The 24,887-nt window shown below is 40.5% G+C and overlaps 1 protein-coding gene and 1 non-coding gene across 4 annotated transcripts in view; both read right to left on the bottom strand.

The window, feature by feature from the left end:
* Positions 1-24,547, bottom strand: part of EPC2 (enhancer of polycomb 2) — a 128,216-nt gene extending 103,669 nt beyond the window's left edge. For 2 of the 3 annotated variants that reach the window (XM_086352574.1, XM_086352583.1), the window contains exon 1: positions 23,425-24,547. In XM_086352574.1, the coding sequence (XP_086208700.1) occupies positions 23,425-23,577 (153 nt within the window). In that variant the 5' untranslated portion in view covers positions 23,578-24,547. Of the gene's footprint in view, positions 1-22,922; positions 23,242-23,424 lie in introns of those variants that run through there. The other variant, XM_086352590.1, reaches the window with a different exon arrangement.
* On the bottom strand, positions 17,409-17,515 carry LOC147378318 (U6 spliceosomal RNA). The gene has a single exon (XR_015153984.1). It is a non-coding gene; the product is annotated as a U6 spliceosomal RNA (small nuclear RNA).
* Positions 24,548-24,887: the final 340 nt, after the last annotated feature.

Here is a 24,887-nt window from a genome sequence, read left to right as displayed (position 1 = left end):
AATTACCCAAAACGAAAGCAGATGTATACACACAAATGCTCATAGCAGCCTTATTTGTCAAGGCCAAAATTCAATCAACAGGTGAATGGATAAACCCATGGTATGTACATAAACTGAAACATTATTCCACAATAAAAAGGAATGAATAATTATACACGCTAAAATATGAACCTCAATACAACTATGCTGAGTAAAAGAAGCCAGACCAAAAGAGAAAATACACTGTATGATCTCATTTATGTGAAAGTCTACAAAACACAACCACTAATCTATACTGATAGAAAACTATCAGTATTTGGGGAGAGAGGCTTATAAAGGGGTATGAGGAAACAACTACTGGAGGTGATAAATATGTTCGTTATCTTGACAGTAGTAATAGTTTCACAGAGTAAAACTATACATGTTAAGTATGTGCAGTTATGTGTCAATTATACCTCAACAGACCTATTTTTTAAAGACATCTGCCAAATACGAAATTATGGCTAAAATAATATCACTACATGTAACATAGACAAATTTTAATTTTTTGAAAATTACATGTAATACTGTAATACTCCAACTTAAAACAAAAAATATATATCTGCTCTTTGTCCCCATTCCTGGCAGAGTTCCTAAAACTCTTGGAACTTCCTTAGTGATGAGATTGATAAAAGTGTCTCAATATTCTTAACGAATCCCTCTCAACCATGTCTGGTTAATGTTAACTGACACGTGGAAAGCACCTAAGGATGGGAGCAGGTTGCCAGGAGGACCGGGATCACATGATTAGAGGACTGGAACTTTCAGTCCACCCCCACCACCTCTGGGAAGGGGAGAGCAGTTGCAGAATGCTGATCATCAATGGCCAATGATCTAATCAACTGTATCTACGTAACTGAAGCCTCCATTAAAAAAAATCCAAAAGGCCAGTGTTCAGAGAGCTTCCAGGCTGGCGCACATGTGGAGGTGCTGGGAGAGTGGCACTCTCAGGGAACACAGGGATGCCATGCCCCTTTCCCCACACCCTGCCCTGTGCATCTCCTATCTGGCTTCTGGTGTCAGAATTGAGTTGAATTTTAACACATTCCACTGGTGTCAGACAATTACTTGGTATAGGGGGAAAAACCCACACTTCTCAATAAATGTTAGTATCACATATACACAACCATATGCCTATACTAAGAGTAAGAAACCTTGCCCTTTGGGAAGTGGGAGGTGGAAGGTGACTCAGAGGGCTCTTTAGGATCTTCTCAGTTCCAAATAACCACTGAAAATATGTACTAGAGAGTAGCTAAGAAATTCAGTGGTGATCCAGTGAGAGAATACAACCTACAAAAAGAAATCTTCGTCTGTACAATACACCTTCAATTTTGCTAACTGCATTAATAAATCTGGTCTTGCAGAACACAAAATTACAGTAGACACGGTTTGTGCGTCTCTCTCCCACCAAAGTCACCCAGCAGCCATCGTCTCCTAAGATGTGTGCTACCACCCACCAAGTTGGTCAATGGCCCCACCTTACTCCAACCACAGTAAACTGGATCAGGCTAGATCTCTGACTGGGAACTAGGCCAATATTTTATCTCCTTTAAAGTCAGAAATGAGAATGAATTACTACTCTTGGCCAGAGATGGCTGCTTAAGTAGAAATAAATTTAGAAGCTATGGGATGGCCACCTTTGACCAGAAGGAGGCCAAATCTCTCTAATCCCCTTTACAGAAAAAAATAAATAAAAACATTTTAAAAGAATAATATCCTATTACTAAATAATCGATAATTTTTAGATCTAAAGGGAAAATCACATTTTTTTCCTATTGGAAAATCCATGAAAAATCACTTGAAAATATTCAATCCTCATGACAGAAATGTTGGAGATTTTTATATATTTTTATGTATTAGGTATAATTTATATTCTATTATAAATACCTATTTTGTTTTCTACATCTGTAAGTCAATCCTGAATAATGTACATCTGATTTAATGAAAAAACACTGGAGACATTCACATTTGTTTTGTCAGAAACAAAATAAAGACGCCCATCATTTCCACAACTACTTAACATGGAAATGAAGGTTATTTTGGCATACAATTAGAGGTATACTATTTGGAAAAGCAGAGGTAAAACGATCTCTATAAGCAAGTGATGTGGTATCTATAGCTCAACAACCCAACACAATCTATTAAAAAACAAGCTGCTGCTGTTTAGTTGCTAATTTGTGTCTCACTCTTTTGCAACAAGTATCAACAATTAAATAACTTAATAAAGTCACAGGATAGAATATTAACATATAGAAGCCAATAACTCTTCAAAATAAAAATAACAAATTACAAGGTTTAATACAAAAGGAGATGACACTTACAAAAGCAATCAGAGAGATAAGATTCCTAGAAATAAGCTTAACCAAAATGCATAAAACCAATACAAGAAAAATGTTCCTGAATGATACAGTCAAATAGACTTCAACAAATGAAACAAACCATGTTCGGGGATAAGAAGTCAATATCACAAAGATGTCAATTCTGTATAAGCTAATTTTAAAATGTATGGTGAAATTCCAATAAAAACATTTTTTTCCTGGAGCCAGAGAAAATAATTATAAATTCACATGGAAAAATAAATAAGCAACAATGGTAAGAAAAACTCTGAAAAAAAAGAGAGCAATAAAAATGGGAGAAGTAAACCAAAACTGAAAAAGACACATGCACCCCAATGTTCACTCTACCCCAGTATTTACAATAGCTAGGACTAGGAAGCAGCCTAGATGTCCGTCAGCAAATAAATGGGTAAGTAAGTTGTGGTACACGGACACAATTACTCAGCTATAAAAAGGAATGCATTTGAGTCGGTTCTAATGAGGTGGATGAACCTAGAGCCTATTATACAGAGTGAATAAGTCAGAAAGAGAAAGACAAATACTGTATACTAATGCATGTATATGGAATCTAGAAAGATGGTACCGACAATCCCATGTACAGGGCAGCAAAGGAGACACAGACATAAAGAACAGACTTTTGGACTCAGTGGGAGAAGGAGAGGATGGGGTGATTTGAGAGAAAAGCACTGAAACACACACATTATCACATGTAAAACAGATAACCAGTTTAATGCACGCAGAGGGCACCACGGCCGGTGCTCTGTGACAGTCGAGAGGGGTGGGGGGATGGAGGTGGGAGGGGACACTGTACACTTACAGCTGAGTCATACTGATGTGTAGCAAAACCAAGACGATACTATAACTATCCTCCAATTAAAATAAATAATTTTTTTAAATGAGAAGTGACTAGCCCTATCAGATTATTTTTTAAATGTTAAAAATATAAAGATAAAATGCCTAAGAAAATTCAAATATGAGGAAAGTCAGAACTCAATCTAAGGAGAAAACATAATTTCTTAAAAGAAAAAAATGGTGTTTGGACAATTAGATATACCTTTTTTGATGAAAAAAAATGGATCTACAGAGTGAGTACCATACTGTACTATATTAATGTCCTAACTGTAAAACAAGAACAACTTAGGCAACTCTTAACTATGCCATTGTTTCTAAACACAATTCCACTGCAACAGAGGCCAACAATACATTGTACTTTAGTGCTTAAAACACAGACCCTTCCTTAAATTCAATATTTACATTCTTCAATAACATGTTTCCATCTAAAAACTGTAAGAATCAATGAAGAAAATTCTGCATTTCACAACAGTATAAACTCAGTATCGGGCTTTTAAAATACCTCCTTAAACATCTCAGAATATTTAGAACTCTGTGATTCATATAAAATTAAGATTACCAATGGAAAAAAAAAACCTATTATCTACTAAAAACAGATTCTTAATCTTTTCTAAGTCATTTAATCCATTAATAATATAATGATTGGACAGAAAGAGGAGACATACATATAAAACTGTGGTTAAAAAAAATCAGTAAGTTCACAGACCCCATTAAGTCTATCTAGGTCCCAGATATATTAGTTAAGAAACCCTGATATAAAATTGAGACTTGACTGAAATCTCTCAATTCACAATGCATCGAAATTGTTTTTACTGTCACAAATCTGCTGAAAGCACACCATTAGAAATCACTTTTCCAGCGCACTGGCCTCATCACTATCTTTGTCTCTAGTCGACTGTCACTGCCACCACCACCCACATGCTGCCCTCCACAATCCATCTGACAACAATGATCTTTCACAAACATAAGCCTGATGATGTATCTCCAAAAGCCGAATGCCCTATCACCAAGATTAAACACTATGTCCTCTAAAATAAGACAGAGAGAAAAACAGTATGTGTGTGTACATGGAGAGAGTTTAACATAACTTACAACATCACTACATAAATAGTAAATAATATATAACCCCTGTTGCTAAATTACAGCAGTGTTTTTCAAACTGGGTTGAACCCCCAGTAATGAAATCAATATAACAAAACAGAAATGAAAAGGAGAAGAAATATATATGCATAGCCAATTCTCATTATTCACAAATTCCATGTCTGCAAATTCACCTACTTGTTAAAATTTATCTGTGACCCTAAAACCAACACTTCGAGTACTTCCCACTGATCCATAAGTTTCCAACTGAGGTCAAACAAGGCAATGTTCTGATTTCCTGTTTCAGATCTCATACTGTAAACAAGTATCCTTTTAATGTTATATTTAGTGTCATACTTTTCACATTTTTGTGGTTTTTTAAAATCATATCATTGTTTATGCCCCTCCCCCAAAGTATAGTGAAATGCTGTCTAATGTTTCTGAGCAAAAGAAGGCTATGATGTGCCTTACAGAGAAAGTATACGTGTTAGACAAGTTTCACTCAGGCATGAGCTACAGTACTGCTGGCTGAATTCAATGTCAATGAAGCAACAACAGGTAAAAGTATCTTTAACAGAAACATATATAACAAGGTTATGGATTAATTGCTTTATGGCAGAGAGCGAAGAACTAAAGAGCCTCTTGACAATGAAAGAGTGAAAAAGTTGGCTTAAAACTCAACATTCAGAAAACTAAGATCATGGCATCCAGTCCCACCACTTCATGGCAAATAGATGGGGAAACAATGGAAACAGTGACAGACTTTATTTTGGGGGGCTCCAAAATCACTGCAGATGATTGCAGCCATGAAATTAAGATGCTTGCTCCTTGGAAGAAAAATTAGACCAACCCAGACAGCATAATGAAAGAGCAGAGACATTACTTCGCCAACAAAGGTCCGTCTAGTCAAAGCTATGGTTTTTCCAGTTGTCACGTATGGATGTGAGAGTTGGGACTATAAAGAAAGCTGAGTGCCAAACAATTGATGCTTTTGAACTGTAGTACTGGAAAAGATACTCTTGAGAGTCCCTTGCTAGGAGATCCAACCAGTTCAACCTAAAGGAAATCAGTCCTGAATACTCATTGGAAGGACTGACGCTGAAGCTAAAATTCCAATACTTTGACCACCTGATGGGAAGAGCTGACTCATTTGAAAAGACCCTGATGCTGGGAAAGACTGAAGGTGAGAGAAGGGGATGACAGAGGATGAGATGGTTGGATGGCATCACCAACTCAATGGACATGAGTTTGAGTAAATTCCGGGAGTTGGGATGGACAGGGAAGCCTGGCATGTTGCAGTCTATGGGGTTGCGTAGAGTTGGACATGGCTGAGCAACTGAACTGAACTGAAATACTGTGACCAGGGGCCCAAGTGGGCCTAATCCTGTGTTTCCTTTAAGAGCAATGGTTCGGTATTCACTACTAATTGTTCATGGCAACTTAATAGAACTACTGCAAAAAAAATGGAACCTAATTGCATATTAGTATGTATGTGTGTGTCAAGCTGCACTTTATTTTGGGTACAAACACATTGAGTTACAGCCTAAAAAGTTTGAAAGCCAATGAACAAGAACACAGGAGAAGAAACCGTGAAAGGAGTGGTACAATGGCACGGCAGACAGGCAGAGATCATGGGCACAAGTACTAACCCTTTTTTCCTATCTAGAATCAGAATCAGCCATGAATTGTGATTTGATTGGTAAACTCAGGGGAAAGCCTAGACATGTATTTTACAAAAGCATCCCAGATAATGGGACATGTGGCCAAAATGAGAGCCACTATTCTCCCTTCTAAACTGACGGTTCTCCCTGGACAAGCAGTATTAGGATCACCTAGGAATTGTTAATAATGTAAATTCCCTGAGCCCCATGGCACACTGACTGAATCCTATTACTCTGGGAATGGAGCCCAGTTGATTAGTGGCCCAGGTGATTCTGAAGCATGCCAAAGTTTGAGAATCACTGACCTAAATCTTTTTTTTTCTTTTGAGGTATTCTGAAAGCCCTGATGATGCTAAAGGATAACTGCTGCTGCTGCTGCTAAGTCGCTTCAGTCACGTCCGACTCTGTGTGACCCCAGAGACGGCCTCCCACCAGGTTCCCCTGTCCCTGGGATTCTCCAGGCAAGAACACTGGAGTAGGTTGCCATTTCCTTCTCCGATGCATGAAAGTGAAAAGTGAAAGCAAAGCCGCTCAGTTGTGTCTGATTCCTAAAGACCCCATGGACTGCAGCCTACCAGGTTCCTCTGTCCATGGATTCTCCAGGCAAGAGTACTGGAGTGGGGTACCACTGCCTTCTCCATCACATATACTACTCCAATTCAAAGGATGTCCCCTTATGACACAAATTTCTACAGTATCATTTTTATCTTCCACATAGCACACTAACCCTCATATGAAGTTATCTGTGTACTCTTTTCTGTGGGACAATAAGCTGAAGACAGGTAATAAACACATCTCATCCCTTTCTGTATGTCAAGTACAATGCAAACGTTTATTCTCTCAGCAAATATTTAGTGAGCAACAACCATATGCCATTCACTGTACCAGATGATCGACACAAAGGTAGCACAGACACTGTTCCTGTGTTCTTAGAGCTATTTTACTGAATGAATAAACATTACAGACATCTACAGTCCAAGTCTGACAGAAGACAGAGTGTATGGAAGGCCCATCGTACCAAAGCGCTATCTGAAATAAGACAGCTTTGTTAAAAGGGATACCATACTGATGCTCTTCTGACCCAGGATGCTATTTAAAACTAAAAATAATTGTTACAGAAAATACACACTGACAAGTCACTTAATCAACAGTCAATCTGACTTTAATACATTTTGCATATAGGAAAATAAAAGTCCTACTATGAACAATGCAATGCTTACTAACAAAGCAAATTCCCACATGGGATATGAAGTTAAGGTTTGATAACCAAACTTCAACAGAAAACTACAATATGCCAATTCTCAATTCTTCCAAGATTTTAAAGGGAAGAAACTTAAAATCAAAATTACCTGACTTTATGACTCTAGATTAAGAAATTAACACTAAAGTCACGTATTACTCACTTACAAAATGAATACAAGAGAAAAACTTGTCCACTTTACCAAGTAAAAAGCATTTGTTTATTTCTAAGTGTACACACATGATGCTACAAATAAGCTGCCTCAATGGAGTGTCTGGCGGAGAAGACAACCCACTCCAATGGCACCCCACTCCAGTACTCTTGCCTGGAAAATCCCATGGATGAGGGAGCCTGGAAGGCTGTAGTCCATGGGCTAGCGAAGAGTAGGACACGACTGAGCGACTTCACTTTCACTTTTCACTTTCATGCACTGGAGAAGGAAATAGCAACCCACTCCAGTGTTCTTGCCTGGAGAATCCCAGGGACAGGGGAGCCTGGTGGGCTGCCACCTGTGGGGTCGCACAGAATCGGACACAACTGAAGCGACTTAGCAGCAACAGCAGCAGCAGCAGCATGGAGTGTCTGGAGTTGCAGGAAAGGACATTTAATTTTTATGCATATTATATTTGGCTATTAGGTTTTTACTTTAAATCATGTGGGCCAATTACTTTTCAACTTAAAAAAGCTAGATGATGTCTTAAACATGAAAAAAACTCCGTTTATAGGAGCATTTCCTTTACAATAATGGGGATAAAATCTGTAGCCTGACTGTGTATTTGGGACAAGTATGATAGAGGAATGCAACTGCCATTCAGGCTACAGAAACTCCTGAGGGGTTCTGAACCTCAGGTCATTGATCCCCAAAACATCTAAAGAAAGAATTGAGGGGGTCCATGAACTTGGGTGAGAAAATAAATCATTTCTCTAATTCATTAACTAACAAATTTAACATTTTCTTCAATTATTAACAATACGTAACAGATCACAGTAGTACTGGTAATACTTGTGACTTAGCAAAACCCAACAGACATGATAAATATTTTCATTGTCATATTACAGAGGTTACATTTACTAAAATACTTAGGATTATTTAAGATAATCCTAAGATAATCAGACTCAACTCTAGATCCCTATTATGTTAATAAGGAATGCAAATTAAAACTTTTTAATATTTTGATAACTTATTTCAATATAACTAGTTTATGCATTTAGAACATCATTCTGAAGAGTTTCAACAGACTGCCAAAGGAGTTCAAGTCACCAAATAAAAAAAGGAGCAGCCTTGATATAATGGTTCTCAATTCAATTGCAACAGTTCTCACTGAAAAAATTTGAGGGAGGGAACTATCCCAATTTGGAATGCTACCAGAAATCAGTGGGCAGGAGATTGATGAAACAACTATCCTGGCGTGCATGGACAGTTCATATAACCAACTACGAACTGAAGATCAAAAATGTCACAGTTTATAGCAACATCTCAAAGATCAAATAAGTGGCAAGATTACCCTCTTCAGTTCAGTCGCTCAGTCGTGTCCGACTTTTTGCGACCCCATGAATCGCAGCACGCCAGGCCTCCCTGTCCATCACCAACTCCCGGAGTTCACCCCAACTCACGTCCATTGAGTCGGTGATGCCATCCAGCCATCTCATCCTCTCTCATCCCCTTCTCCTCCTGCCCCCAATCCCTCCCAGCATCAGAGTCTTTTCCAACGAGTCAACTCTTCGCATGAGGTGGCCAAAGTATTGGAGTTTCAGCTTTAGCATCAGTCCTTCCAAAGAATACCCAGGACTGATCTGCTTTAGAATGGACTGGTTGGATCTCCTTGCAGTCCAAGGGACTCTCGAGTCTTCTCCAACAGCACAGTTCAAAAGCATCAATTCTTTGGTGCTCAGCTTTCTTCACAGTCCAACTCTCACATCCATACATGGCCACAGGAAAAACCATAGCCTTGACTAGATGGACCTTTGTTGGCAAAGTAATGTCTCTGCTTTTGAATATGCTATCTAGGCTGGTCATAGCTTTCCTTCCAAGGAGCAAGCGTCTTTTAATTTCATGGCTGCAATCATCATCTGCAGTGATTTTGGAGCCCCAAAAAATAAAGTCTGACACTGTTTCCACTGTTTCCCCATCTATTTCCCATGAAGTGATGGGACCAAATGCCATGATCTTCGTTTTCTGAGCGTTGAGCTTTAAGTCAACTTTTTCACTCTCCTCTTTCACTTTCATCAAGAGGCTTTTTAGTTCCTCTTCACTTTCTGCCATAAGGGAGGTGTCATCTGCATATCTGAGGTTATTGATATTTCTCCCAGCAATCTTGATTCTAGCTTGTGCTTCCTCCAGCCCAGCGTTTCTCATGATGTACTCTGCATAGAAGTTAAATAAACAGGGTGACAATACACAGCCTTGACATACTCCTTTTCCTATCTGGAACCAGTCTGTTGTTCCATGTCCAGTTCTAACTGTTGCTTCCTGACCTGCATACAGGTTTCTCAACAAGCAGGTCAGGTGGTCTGGTATTCCCATCTCTTGAACAATTTTCCACAGTTTATTGTGATCCACACAGTCAAAGGCTTTGGCACAGTCAATAAAGCAGAAATAGATGTTTTTCTGGAACTCTCTTGCTTTTTCCATGATCCAGCGGATGTTGGTAATTTGGTCTCTGGTTTCTCTGCCTTTTCTAAAACCAGCTTGAACATCTGGAAGTTCACAGTTCACATACTGCTGAAGCCTGGCTTGGAAATTTTTGAGCATTATTTTACTAGCATGTGAGATGAGTGCAGTTGTGCGGTAGTTTAAGCATTCTTTGGCATTGCCTTTCTTTGGGATTGGAATGAAAACTGACATTTTCCAGTCCTGTGGCCACTGCTGAGTTTTCCAAATTTGCTGGCATATTGAGTGCAGCACTTTCACAGCATCATCTTTCAGGATTTGAAAGAGCTCAACTGGAATTCCATCACCTCCACTAGCTTTGTTCGTGGTGATGCTTTCTAAGGCCCACTTGACTTCACATTCCGGGATGTTTGGCTCTAGGTGAGTGATCACACCATCGTGATTATCTGGGTTGTGGTAATCTTTTCTGTATAGTTCTTCTGTGTATTCTTGCCACCTCTTCTTAATATCTTTTGCTTCTGTTAAGTCCATACCATTTCTGTCCTTTATCGAGCCCATCTTTGCATGAAATGTTCCCTTGGTATCTCTAATTTTCTTGAAGAGATCTCTAGCCTTTCCCATACTGTTGTTTTCCTCGATCACTGAGGAAGGCTTTCTTATCTCTTCTTGCTGTTCTTTAGAACTCTGCATTCAGATGCTTATATCTTTCCTTTTCTCCTTTGCTTTTCACTTCTCTTCTTTTCACAGCTATTTGTAAGGCCTCCCCAGACAGCCATTTTGCTTTTTTGCATTTCTTTTCCATGGGGATGGTCTTGATCCCCGCCTCTGGTACAATGTCACGAACCTCCGTCCATAGTTCATCAGGCACTCGATCTATCAGATCTAGGCCCTTAAATCTATTTCTCACTTCCACTGTATAATCATAAGGGATTTGATTTAGGTCATACCTGAATGGTCTAGTGGTTTTCCCTACTTTCTTCCATTTAAGTCTGAATTTGGCAATAAGGAGTTCATGATCTGAGCCACAGTCAGTTCCCGGTCTTGTTTTTGCTGACCCTCTTCATTACCCTGCTTTCCAAAGTTTCCAAACAGGTGTTCACACCAGGGTTCACTGGTCTATTGGAACGTCTTTCTTCATTCATTTCTCCAGTGTACACCACCCACTGAACAATTTTCATCGCTAAACTCTCTTTTCCTCTATGACTAATATGTCTAAAATAAAAATCACTTCTAAAAACAAATACAGTATTTCACTATCAACTATTTATGATTCAATTATTACTGAGAATTAATTGAAGATTTAGTTTTCTTGGCTGCTAATCTTTAGTCTTTCATTTTTTAATTGGATTACTAATGCTCTGCCAGGAAACAAAGATAGAAGGAGCAAAATATATGTATCAACTTGCTAATGTTTCAAAGCTATAAAAATTTATTTAAATGGCAGGAGAAGAAAAGTGAAACTATGCCACACAGTAATGCATGGAGATACTCTGAATATTTTACACTTCTATATTCCTTCACACTTATTATGTTGTATAACTGGAAATTGTTATTAATAATTAAAAATACAGTCACCTGTATGAGACACTGACTTTAAGTTTTTCCAAAAAGTTCATCTTTTAAATTACCTTTTGAGATACTTCTCATTAAACATATGAAGAAAAGTGGCTTAAAGAGATAATTTATCTTGCCTAGAGGAAAGTGACAGAAGCCAAAACTGAAACCTATATCACTATTTCAAAGTTCCAATAACTTTATCAAATTAGCTGTACAATTTAGGGCTGGCTGCTTGCTGACTCCCCAGCTTACAACCTTATATCCTTCTGCCAACAACAACAAAAGAGGAGGTAAGAAAGCCAGAAGCAAAGATATGGATGTGAGTTAAGACAGTGAGCTTGGCTGACTCTTGGACTCTGCGTTCCTCAGACTGCACAGTAAAACTGACCAGAAAACAGAAACATAAAGTAATCCTAAAGGAAATCAACCCTGAATATTCATTGGAAGGACTGATGCTGAAGCTTCAATACTTTGGCCACCTGATTGGAAGAGCCAACTCACTAGAAAAGACCCTGATGCTAAGGAATGACCGAGGGCAGGAGAAGAAGGGACAGCAGAGGATGAGATGGTTGGATGGCACCAATGACTCAACGGACTTGAGTCTGAGCAAACTCCTGGAGATAGTGAAGGACAGGGAAGCCTGGTGTGTTGCAGTCCATGAGGTTGCAAAGAGTCAGACCTGACTGAGCGACTGAACAACAACAAAACAAATATAAGGAAATGGTACTAGGGAGAATTTGGAAGTGACTGACCTCTTTCTCCAATATTAATCACACAAAGAACAGTACTGAATAATAAAGTAGTCTGAACTTCTGTTCCATTTTTGCCTGTAGACAATAATTAAGAGTCGGTTTTAAGATAATCAAATAAGTATACTGGACCTTCTGTTATCCAGTCTGTACCCTCTGCACTGGCCTGCTCCATGGCTCATTTCTACCTACCATCCTCTGCTCCTCAGGCTGTCTCCTATGCTCCCATTACCATTTCTCTACTTCAGCTCTACTTAAAATGAAATAAGATGCCAGCTGTTTATTCAGTAATACAATCAAACTCAATCCCAGAGGTCAAGATCACAGTCAATGTCTGTATTACAAACTTTCTATCACTTAAGTGTCTGAGAAGGCACTCAGCCTGTGCTGAATAAAACAAAGAAACGATAACATCCTTAGAGGATCTGGTCTACTTGAGAAAATAAATGTCCATTCTCTCACATGTACTCACTCTGTTTATACATACATCCATATCCATACATACAGACCAAGTGAAAAACATGGTACTGAGAAGTTAAAATAAGCTTGTGTTATGTGGACGGAGGAGACTGGTGGGCTACAGTCCATGGGGTCACGAAGAGTCAGACACGACTGAGCAACTTCACTTTCACTTTTCACTTTCATGCATTGGGCAAGGAAATGGCAACCCACTCCAGTGTTCTTGCCTGGAGAATCCTAGGGATGGGGGAGCCTGGTGGGCTGCCATCTATGGGGTCGCACAGAGTCGGACACGACTGAAGCGACTTAGAAGCAGCAGCATGAAGCAAAAAGTATACTCATATTCAGAACATTTACAGCAATGAGTAAGAGTAGTAAATAGAGTGAAAGAAAATCTCATGAAAGCAAGGAAACACATCATACCGCAGAGTAGATTGCTCTCTTGATCTCTAGGAAAAAAAAACAGTACAAGACAGTGGATATGTAACTGATCCTCCTTAAAAAAAGAAAAAAAGAAAGAAATCTAAACCAAATCGACAGCATAGCATTAACGTTAAAGAATTAAATCTTACCCATTAATATCTTCCTAATATTCAATCTCTCATCTGTTAGTTCTTTTCATATGATTTACCTTCTGTATGATATGCCCAGTAGGTAGATGTGTGAATTCACAGATGCAAGAAATTTTTATAGCTAAAGGAACTTTAAAGATCACTCAGTTCAATTCTATTTCACAAATGAGGAAACTAAGGGCTTAGGAAGGTTAAATAATTTATTCAAAGTCACAGAAAATTTCATCCCTTACTACACTGAAAATTAGTAATTGTAAAGGATTTGCTTTCTTTAAAAGGATTTTGGAGACTTCTTTTATAGTCCTTCATTCAACTTTCATTTAAAAAAGTGTAATGCAAAACATTTCCATCTCATTAAAACACCTTTGAAGTTTGCAAAAACACAACCAAGTATACACATTCATATATCCATCAGTAGCACATCTCTCAGGGCAGCTTCCTAGCTAAGCTTCATCCTCAGGGGGCGAGCCCCTGACTGCACTTGTATACTAACTTCCCCTGTTCCTTGACTTAGAGGACACCCGACTCATTTGAGAAGACCCTGATGCTGGGAAAGACTGAAGATGGAGGAGAAGGGGACGACAGAGAATGAGATGGTTGGATGGCATCACTGACTCAACGGACATGGGTTTGAGTAAACTCCGGGAGTTGGTGATGGACAGCGAGGCCTGGCGTCTGCAGTCCATGGGGTTGCAAAGAGTCGGACATGATTGAGCAACTGAACTGAACTGATCCAAGCTAAATCAATAATAATCCTCTATCTCAGGAATCTGGAGCATTTTGCTTTTGTTTGTTCCTTTTGCGTAACACTGTGAAACTTTACTACAATGTGGTTAAACACAATACTCGAGCACATTCAAGTCATCTTCTGACAGATGAACTGAGCATTTATTTCAACAATTTCTTTAGTGTAACTTTATAAAATTCTTGCCTTCAAAAGTGACACTAATCTTGATATTTGTTAAAAACTCTGACATAAGATAACCACATCTCAACAGAGAGAGATTTAGGAGATTATCCTAATGCCTATCCTCAGAACCCCTAATCAGAGAATTGTTCACTGTCTTCATCCCTTATTCCTGGTATTTCCCCCAAAGTCTATCCTCTGGATTACAGCTGTGCAAGGAACCTGGAGTTGAAAAGCTAAAAGAAATATAATACAGATGATAATAATAGATAATATTTATTGAACATTTGCTGCATGTCTCAAACTATCCCAAGCACACTACAATTCATCTTCCCAACAACTCCATGAAATTTTATAGATGAAATTATTCTGCCTGAGGACTCAAACCCATAGTCCGGCTCCAGAATACATGCACTTAACCACTACCCTTCGGTGGCGGTTGTGTAGTTGCTAAATCGTGTCCAAATCTTGCGAACCCATGGCTATAGTCCACCAGGTTCCCCTTTCCACGGGATTTCCCAGGCAAGAATACTGGAGTGGGTTGACATTTCCATCTCCAGAGGATGTTCCTGACCCAGGGATCAAACCCAGATCTGCACTGTAGGCAATCTCCTGTAACAGACACATATTCTTTTGAACCACCAGGGAAGCCCACACTACTTCTCAAAAATTTGATAATTACTAGAACTGAGTTATATTAATGTCACCCAGGATTCCCTGACAGCTCAGTTGATAAAGAATACGCCTCCAATGCAGGAGACCCGGGTTCAATTCCTAGGTTGGGAAGACCCGCTGGAGAAGGGAAAGGCTACCCACTCCAGTATTCTTGCCTGGAGAATTCCACGGACTATATAGTCCATGGGGGTTGCAAAGAGTTGGACACAACTAAGCGACGTCCACTTTCACTTTCTTTCACTTTCAATGTCACTTGCTGCTGAAGAGCACACAGCTGCCCTGGTTCCTGGTGGGCCAAGCGTTGACTGTTCAACCCTTCTGTGTTGTCTATGAAACAACCCCAGGAACCTTAAAGAAATAAAATTTGGCTTCCATTACTTGAAATCAACCTAATGGTCCTACCTGTCAAATATTTTTAGGCCTCTTTTCAAAAAAAGGAATGTGTTTACAAAAGGCATTCTCCACCAAGTTTCTTTCATAACATCATTCCCTGAGACAAAATGACTCCTCCATGCCCATGGGCTAATAAACGATAGAGAAGAACAGATGTAATGAACCTTAGATATGATCTAGTTTTCAACCCACTCATTTTACAGATGGAGCAATGGTAAAGATAAAAACCCTGGAGTCAATCACCCAAAGGGCACAAGTTTTAATACTGGCTCTCTCGTGTTCTGGTATAGGTGGGGGAAGCTGCTTAATTTATGAAGCTTCAGTCTCTTGTGGAAAAGAGATAATGGCACCGACACATCCTACCATTATAATGAGCTCTAAATAACCAACTGTTTAATAAAATGCCTGGCACATACTCAACACACTTGCTAACGTACACTCAATAAATGGTAGCTGTGATGATAGTGATGATTGATGTGAGGCTCAGAGAAGGTGGGCACGTTTTCCCAAATGATATGGCCACTTAATAACAGAACCAAAACTAGAGAAAGACTTCATACTCACATAATACTTTATTCTACATCTTCCTACAAACTCTTGGACTTAGCATTTAAAACTATCTAAAATCTGCTATAACTCTACGGTTTCAAAAATCTAATCTCCATCCCAACTATTTTTCATTCATTCACCAAATATATACATAGCACTGTCCATGTTCTAAACACTTTCTAGATAAAGGAGGGAACAAAGGAAGGGAAAGAAAAGAAGTGAAAGCCATCCATATGTCCAAATGAAGGAGAAAGAGCTAAGAGAATAATGCACTCAGAAAAAAAACATACTGCTACCCTCCTGAAGCTTCTATCAGCAAGGGAAAAAGTATAAACAAGCATAGATTAAAAATATATATATATATGGAAGAACCTTCCTTTAGTCTACTTAACCACAGAACTTGCTTTAGATATTCCTGTACTCAAGTATTTGCTTCAACTTACACTATACAACCAAACCTGACAGCCCAAATTGCTAAATTTCTCTCCAAGAAGCATTTTCTCTATATTCCAGCATTGGTTTACTCTTAATTCCTATTAACTATACTAACATTTCACTTTTTTTTTAACTCTTTTAAATGTCTCTTAGGGTGACTTTATGACTCATTCAAATTCCCTAAGGCAAGATCTGTATTGTATGTTTCTTTAAATCCTAACACTTTAGCACACAACAGTCCATACACTTCGAATATTCAGACCTGTTTAGTTATCCAATATCTTATTTAGATAAAACCTGGCACTTACACTATATCTGGCCAATATTTGCTTTTGCTGAAAGAATAAACATGTAATATTTTTACAATATCATCTACAAAATTGTATTTTATATTCGTGAACTCCCCTATTATGAAACATGAAATACATCAGTACCAAAAATGGTAGAAAAATGAATATACTTTGATCCTATCAATCAAAATATCACTTAAAATATTAAGATGACAAAAATTAGGCAACTAACATGAGGGTAGAAATGGCAATTCAAACCAGTCATGGTCTTGTTAAAAAAAAATATAAGTGGATCACGTGCTTCATGTAGATTTTGGCTCACTCTGATGTGAGGAAGTATTTTACACAAAGCTACATACACCAATGAGAGGCATAATTAACACAATATAAACGCCAATACTGCAGCTACACTATGTGCAAAAAATTCTGTACTTAAAAGAATCCTTTGACTTAAGAGGAAATAAAAAGATTTCAGTTCAGTTCGGTCCCTCAGTCATGTCTGACTCTTTGCGACCCCATGAACCACAGCACGCCAGGCCTCCCTGTCCATCACCAACTCCCAGAGTTCACTCAAACTCATGTCCATCAAGTCAGTGATGCCATCCAACCATCTTATCCTGTCATCCTCTTCTCCTCCATAATCAGGGTCTTTTCCAATGAATCAGTTCTTCGCATCAGGGGGGTCAAAGTATTGGAGCTTCAGCATCAGTCCTTCCAGTGAGTATTCAGGACTAATTTCCTTTAGGATGAACTGGTTGGATCTCCTTGCAGTCCAAGGGACTCTCAAGAGTCTTCTCCAGCATGACAGTTCAAAAGCATCAATGCTTCAGCACTCAGCTTTCTTTACAGTCCAACTCTCACATCCATACATGACTATTGGAAAGACCATAGCCTTGACTAAACGGACCTTTGTTGGCAAAGTAATGTCTCTGCTTTTTTTTTTTTTTTTTAATTTTATTTTATTTTTAAACTTTACATAATTGTATTAGTTTTGCCAAATATCAAAATGAATCTGACACAGGTAAAAAATATGGAACGCTTCACGAATTTGCGTGTCATCCTTGCGCAGGGGCCATGCTAATCTTCTCTGTATCGTTCCAATTTTAGTATATGTGCTGCCGAAGCGAGCACTGTCTCTGCTTTTTAATATGCTGTCTAGGTTGGTCGTAACTTTCCTTCCAAGGAGTAAGTGTCTTTTAATTTCATGGCTGCAATCACCATCTTCAGTGATTTTGGAGCCCCCAAAAATAAAGTCAGCACTGTTTCCACTGTTTCCCCATCTATTTCCCATGAAGTGATGGGACCAGATGCCATGATCTCAGTTTTCTGAATGTTGAGTTTTAAGCCAACTTTTTCACTCTCCACTTTCATTTTCATCAAGAGGCTCTCTAGTTCTTCTTCGCTTTCTGCCGTAAGTGTGGTGTCATCTGCATATCTGACGTTATTGATATTTCTCCCGGCAAACTTGATTCCAGCTTGTGCTTCTTCCAGCCCGGCATTTCTCATGATGTACTCTGCATAGAAATTAAATAAGCAGGGTGACAATATACAGTCTTGATATACTCCTTTCCCGATATGGAACCAGTCTGTTGTTCCATGTCCAGTTCTAACTGTTGCTTCTTGACCTACATATAGATTTCTCAAGAGGCAGGTCAGGTGGTCTGGTATTCCCATCTCTTGAACAATTTTCCAGTTTGTTGTAATCCACACAGTCAAAGGCTTTGGCATAGTCAATAAAGCAGAAATAGATGTTTTTCTGGAACTCTCTTGCTTTTTCAATGATCCATTGGATGTCGGCAATTTGATCTGTGGTTCCTCTGCCTTTTCTAACTCCAGCTTGAACATCTGGAAGTTCACGGTTCACGTACTGTTAAAGCTTGGCTTGGAGAATTTTGACCATTACTTTGCTAGCATGTGAGATGAGTACAATTGTGTGGTAGTTTGAGCATTTTTTGGCACTGCTTTTGTTTGGGATTGGAATAAAAACTGACTTTTTCCAGTCCTGTGGCCACTGCTGAGTTTTCCAAATTTGCTGGTATACTGAGTGCAGCACTCTCATAGCATTATCTTTCAGGATTTGAAATAGCTCAACTGGAATTCCATCACCTCTACTAGCTTTGTTCTCAGTGATGCTTCCTGAGGCCCACTTGACTTCTCATTCCAGGATGTCTAGCTCTAGGTGAGTGATTACGCCATTGTGATTATCTGGATCATGAAGATCTTTTTTGTACAGTTCTTCTGTGTATTCTTGCCACCTCTTCTTAATATCTTCTGCTTCTGTTAGGTCCATACCATCTCTGTCCTTTATTGAGCCCATCTTTGCATGAAATGTTACCTTGGTATCTCTAATTTTCTTGAAGAGATCTCTAGTCTTTTCCATTCTATTGTTTTCCTCTGTTTCTTTGCACTGATCCTGGAGGAAGGCTTTCTTATCTCTCCTTGTTATTCCTTGGAACTCTGAATTCAAATGGGTATATCTTTCCTTTTCTCCTTTGCCTTTCGCTTCTCTTCTTTTCACAGCTATTTGTAAGGCCTCCTCAGACAACCATTTTGCCTTTTTGCATTTCTTTTTCTTGGGGATGGTCTTGATCCCTGTCTCCTGTACAATGTCACGATCCTCCATCCATAGTTCTTCAGGCACTCTATCAGATCTATCCCTTGAATGATACACAGTTTCAAAGTAAGAAACCAAAAGGAGTATTTGGAAGAATAACAAATTCCGCTAATGAATTATACACACCCAGAGCTCATGTTCAGCTCTTGCTATAGAAACAGAAGCTCATCCAACACTCAACAAGCATACATTTATCAAGTATATATTACATACTAAGGCGAAGTTTCGGGCAACTGGAGTATATTAGTGAACAAAATATGCAAAGATCCTTGGCCTTACAAAGGTTGCAACTGCTTAGGAGAAAATCTAAATAATAGAATAGTTTGTGACAACTTTCTTACATGCTTAAGATACCACAAACACACAAACATAATGGTGCCAATACAGGGAGAAAAAAGTTAACAGATTTCTAAGAAAAAAAAAGTAGGGGGTGGGGTGGGGGTGGGGAATGTGAAAGGCCTACAGCAAAAGTTAAGTGATGAAAAACTGTGTTGCTTAATAATATTCCAATAAAATCAGTATCACCTTTTAAAGTTCCCTGTAATTACAAAAAGCAAAAATTATTCACAGAAACTGTAATGAACTTAATAACAGTTCAGAAGATAATTCAGGGTTCTATAAGAAGTCAATATGAAGCACCGTGGTTATGAGAATGGGCTTTTGTAACATTAAATAGTTTGAATTCTAGTCTTGCCAGTTATCAGCAGTGAGACCTTCAGGGCTGTTACAAGGATTAAATGAAAACCAAAAACTAGAAATAACTCAAATATACAGCAATAGATAGATGAATGAATATATTACACCATATCAATTCACTGAAATACTACTCCATATTCAGTAAGTGAGCTAATACACACAACAGGAATGAAGCTTTAATGCATCACACTGAGCAGAAGAAGCCAAACACAAGAAAACATATGACTGCATTTACATGAAATTCTCAAAAAGGCAAAACTAACCAGCAGTGAAAGAAAGCTCAGAACTACTAAAGGGACAGACTTCCACAGGAGCAAAAGGGTACTTTTAGGATAATTGATATATTCCTATATCTTGATTGTGATGATGCTTCCATGGGTGCACACACTTGTTGAAATTCAATTGAACCCTATGCCTTAAATGGGTATGTTTTACTTTATACAGATTATATCTCAAAAAGGTGATTTTAAAGAGGATTAAATGAACCAACATATATAAAGTTCTCAGCATAGTAACTGTGGCTTAAGTATTCAAAAAATGGCAGCTATTGTTAAAATCAACTATCACTTTACAACACTCCTGGAAAGGTAGCAGAATATGAATCACCTAATCTTTCCAGTTGTTTAGATTCCAGGTAAACCTAAATTTACAGTATCTGACCTAGGCAAATGCCATGAGAAACACTACAGAAACTGAATTATAAAAGGACGCCAACTGGGAGACCTTAGGCAAAAACAATGAGAATAAAAAAAGGGAAGAAAGCAAGTATGCCTCTATGTCCAAAGGAGCCGAGCTAAAAGAATGAATACGGTCAGCTATGACCGAATGCTCCAGGACCGAAGAACACCTAGACCACCTCACCTAGGTATTATCAAAATGTAACTCAAAACGGAGTTAATAACTACACAAAGTTTAATGACATTCAAACAGCTAAATAGAGACAGTCCTTAACTTTAAGGCTGGGGGGGTGTTAGGGTGTGGGGATAGCAGATCCATGAAGTTTATAAAGTGAAGTCAAAGGATACTACCAACCAAGCAGGAAGAGGTCATACTACAGATGATGTAGAAATGCCAAGAAACAATTATAAATCCGAAAGCTGAGGTTTTCCTTCGGTTTTTAAAAAGAAGTTATGTGATTAAAAAGAACATACTTCTTAAAGGAACTAGTTAGAATATTTTGATAACAGAAGTTGAAACACAAGTGAAACATTCACGAAATTGTTATTTTATTGTTGCTTGTATGGGCTTCCCAGGTGGCGCAGTAGCAAAGAATCCACCTGCTAATGCAGGAGACTCAGGAGATGCAGGTTCCATCACTGGGTTGAGAAGATCCCCTTGAGGAGGAAATGTCAACCCACTCCCATATTTCTGCCTGGGGAATTTATGGACAGAGGAGCCTGGGGGGCTACAGTCCATGGAGTCACAAAGAGTCAGATATAAGCACACATACTGACCACGATACATATGTACATACAAACACACACACACACACATACACATTTAATGAACAAATAATTATGCTTAATAACATAAGTCCTATAAATAAGACCAGAAGAACTGAATTGGCTATTATTCATGAAAATACAAGTCTTCTGACCTATATTTTAATTTAAAAAAGAAAAAGAATGAGACAAGGTTGCCAACTGGTTATGGCAATGGATTGCTAAAGAAGAAAAAGAAAAAACATCCCAACTGGACATTCTGGGAAGCAAAAGACCCTAGACTTAAAATCTTAACTGTTAGGATTTGCTCAGTTTTTATTTTTAGAACTTTCACTTGTAACGTTAAAGAAGCAAAAAGGACAGGACAGAGTCAGAAGTCCTGAGTTTCAACTCTAGTTCTATCAGAAACTGGATTTCTTCTTCCCTAAAATCGGGCAGTTGAAGCAGATTACTGAAAATAATAAATATTAGCACCCATGCTCTAGATTGAAAATCACAAGCTTTATAGACAAGTTTAATAGTACAGGATCTTAAGGAGGTTTAGCATTTATTTTTAAGGCAGGAACTAAACTGCAAGTTTTCTTGTTAAATCAAGATAATACCAAGACCTATGCGACTAAGGGCCTAAAGCAATAATTAAGTATGTTGCTGATCACTATCTGCAAAAAGTAATATATCATCCAAGGGCTAACCATTCTAGAACAAGTTTCTTAACTCAAGTTCTTCCCAAACCAAAATAATAAGGTCCAAGTAAAAACATACAATACGGATACTTTAAGACTCATTAGCCACCAATTCTTTTCAGGAGATGACATTAATAGAAATGTAACTTAAAGTTCAATTAAATTAATTCTCATATATATTATAACTCCCTTAATTTTCTTTCCTATGGAAAATTGAGCTAAGCTAGAAACAAATTTTACGTAAAAACAGAAAGAATTTTCACATAAGACTTAGCTCTAAACCTTCAATATACATCTTGGGTTTTCATCTTATTTTTTTTTTAAGTTGAATGTTCATCTGCTATTGAGGACATACTCATTTTCTACAGAAAGCCCAGGCTTTCAAATAATCAAACACCGAGAAATGTGATTAAATCACAGCAGAAAGTAGTAACAGCAAGGTAATATAATGAGGTCACAACTCGAGCAGCCAATCAAAAGCATAAAAGCATTTCCTGCAATATTAATAGTCAAAAGAGAAAACCAATCACAGAAACCTTGGGCCTTCTTTTGACAGTCACAGAAGCAAGAGAACCAATCCACACACACTCGGAGTTGACAATAAGGCGGGACCACAGGTTCATTGAAGAAATTCTTGAGGGTGCAGTTACTATGAACTTCGCACGCAAGTAACACCACTCCAAGAGTCACCAACACTGTCAAGCCAGGTGAAATTCAACCGTATCCAAAATGTAGACCATCGGGGGGAAAGCATTTTTGCCCTAAACTGCTATTATTAAAAAAAAAAATGCAGCTGTCACCTTGGATGCAGTAGGTCCTCAACTTCTAAAAGACGCCCCCGCCCCGTCCGCCAAGCCATGACAACTGTCGGGGACGCGACCCGAGGACAGCACATCCCCGGTCCCTTTCTAACACAGCGCATGGAGCGGGCGCTGTCCCCCCTAGGCAGGCAGAAACGACTAGCTCCGGCCACAGAGTTAGCCGGTCAGCGGCTTTCTAACGCTACATCCTGCTACTAGTCGCGGCCCCCGCCCTCTCCCGCCGCAGTGCTGCACCATCACCTCCATCCCTCTGCACGAACGAGGGCCGAAAAACGAGATTACCTTGCTAGGAGGAAGATGATGTTTGTTTTCAAAGCGCTTTACTTTCCGTAACTCATTTCAAAGAGAACCCAATACGAAACTAAAGCTAAAAGTGTGTGTGTCTGGGAGGGGGGGCAATCTTCCCTAGCCAAAGGGTCCCTTGCCTAATAATTAATCCCACACCCGGGTGCGGGGGGGGGAGGTAAACAGAGGCCGTACGCCAAGTGCGGCCAGAACATCCCCTGCGCCATTCCCGGCCGCCGCTTACGGCAAGGCCCCCTTACGGCAGCGTAAGCGGCGCTGCGAGCTAATCACAACACTGGGACGCAACAACATGGCGGCCGCGGGCGGGCGCTGCGCCGGCCGAAAGGGTTTACGCTACTCCGCCGGCGTAGGGTCCCATGCGCTGGAGCGGCAGCGGCGCCCTCCAGCGAGCGTAAAGCGCTCTGTGAATGGCGAGGCCCGACTGACAAAGGGGAGGGGGGAGGAGAGAAGGGGGGGTAATAAACACTCGAGTCCCTACCGATTCCTCCTCCTTCTCCATCCCGGTGGGCATCTGGGGCACGGCCCGGTTGATGGAGACGCAGTCGTTGAGATCAGGCATGTCCTTGCCGCGGTAGATAGGCAGCGGTTTGGCGGCGTCCAGCGCCCGCGCTCGGAAGGAGAGTTTACTCATTGTCTCCCCGCCTCACAGGAACAGCCCGGGCGGCGGCGGCGGGGCGGGCGGGGAGGGGGGGAGGACTCCCGCCGCCTCCTCCACCTCCTTCCTCAGTGCAGCGCGGCCGGCCCGCTCCTCCTCCTCCTCCTCACTGCCCCCGGCCACAGCATGGGCGCCCACCCCGCCCGAAAACAGCCCCCCGCCGCCCGCGGCCGCTTCCACACACTAGATCCGCCGCTCGCCCGCCCGATCCGCTCCCTGCGCCATGGCCAACATGGCGGACATTACCACAGCGGCGGCGAGCGATCCCGGCAGCCCGCGCGAGAGCGCGCCCCCGCCGCGGGGACGCGCCTCGCCCTCTCCCTCCCTCCCTCCTTCCTCTCCCTTCCCCTCCCTCGCCTGCCCACCCACTCTCTCCGCTGCGCGGCCGGCCCGCGGGAGCGTGCTCAGGCTCCGGCCGCTCCGGAGAAAGGGGGTGGCGGCGACGGCCGCCCTCTGCTCGGCAGCCCGCGCTCTCGCCGTGTGGCAGGTGCCAGGTGCGCAAGTTAACCCGCGCCCCCTGAGCGTGCGCCTCTGCCTCCGCGGCCCCGACACCCCGCTCGCTGGGTACCCCGAGGAAGGCGCCGCGCAGAACAGCCGCACTGAGCAGCGGGATTATGCTGAAGCGGGAAGGGAAGATGTCAACAGGAGCCACAACTGCCCCACCGCGCCTGTACTTAGGAAGAGCTTATCTCTAAGGCGCCTCGAGCGCCGGCTCATTCGCATTCTCCGATTCGTACAGCCCTGAGAAGTGTGAAAGGTTCATTTCTTCTCCCCACTCCGAGGGGCACAGACCTGCCGGGTCTCGCCCACCCGGAAAACTCACATGGCCCCAGTCCTGTTCCCTGCATCCTCTCTTCAGTACCTGACCGAAAGAGCTCTCCAAGGTAAGGCATCCTCGCTTTCGCAGGGAGGATGCTAACGCCTGCAGTGAGGGTTAACGTTTGAGACTGCCAGATGCAACAAGTGCACTTGAACCTGTCTCCCAAACTTAAGAGAATTATGTAGTGACGATAGATATTTCTAATTTCAAAACTAGAGTTCTTAAAAATTAACCTTATAAAATTTAACCAAGGCAGCACACATTTCCCAAGTGACAGGTCTGTGCAAAATATTGGTGCTGTGGAAGGCGCAAAGAAGTTTGAGATATAAAGTTCTTCGTGCAACTTTGACATTGATGGGATGGCAGAAAGGTTGGAAAGATGAATAACAATAAGAGATGTAAATAATTGAAGAGCAGGGCAACCAGAAAGCAAAATGAAGAATGACAGTAAAAGAAAAGAAAAATT

The sequence above is a fragment of the Bos grunniens genome, chromosome 2 (assembly GCF_055505025.1).
Source record: "Bos grunniens cultivar Pamir isolate PY7600 chromosome 2, Bosgru_T2T1.0, whole genome shotgun sequence".
Classification (NCBI taxonomy): Eukaryota; Metazoa; Chordata; class Mammalia; order Artiodactyla; family Bovidae; genus Bos; species Bos grunniens.
This window is presented reverse-complemented; position numbering and strand designations above follow the sequence as displayed.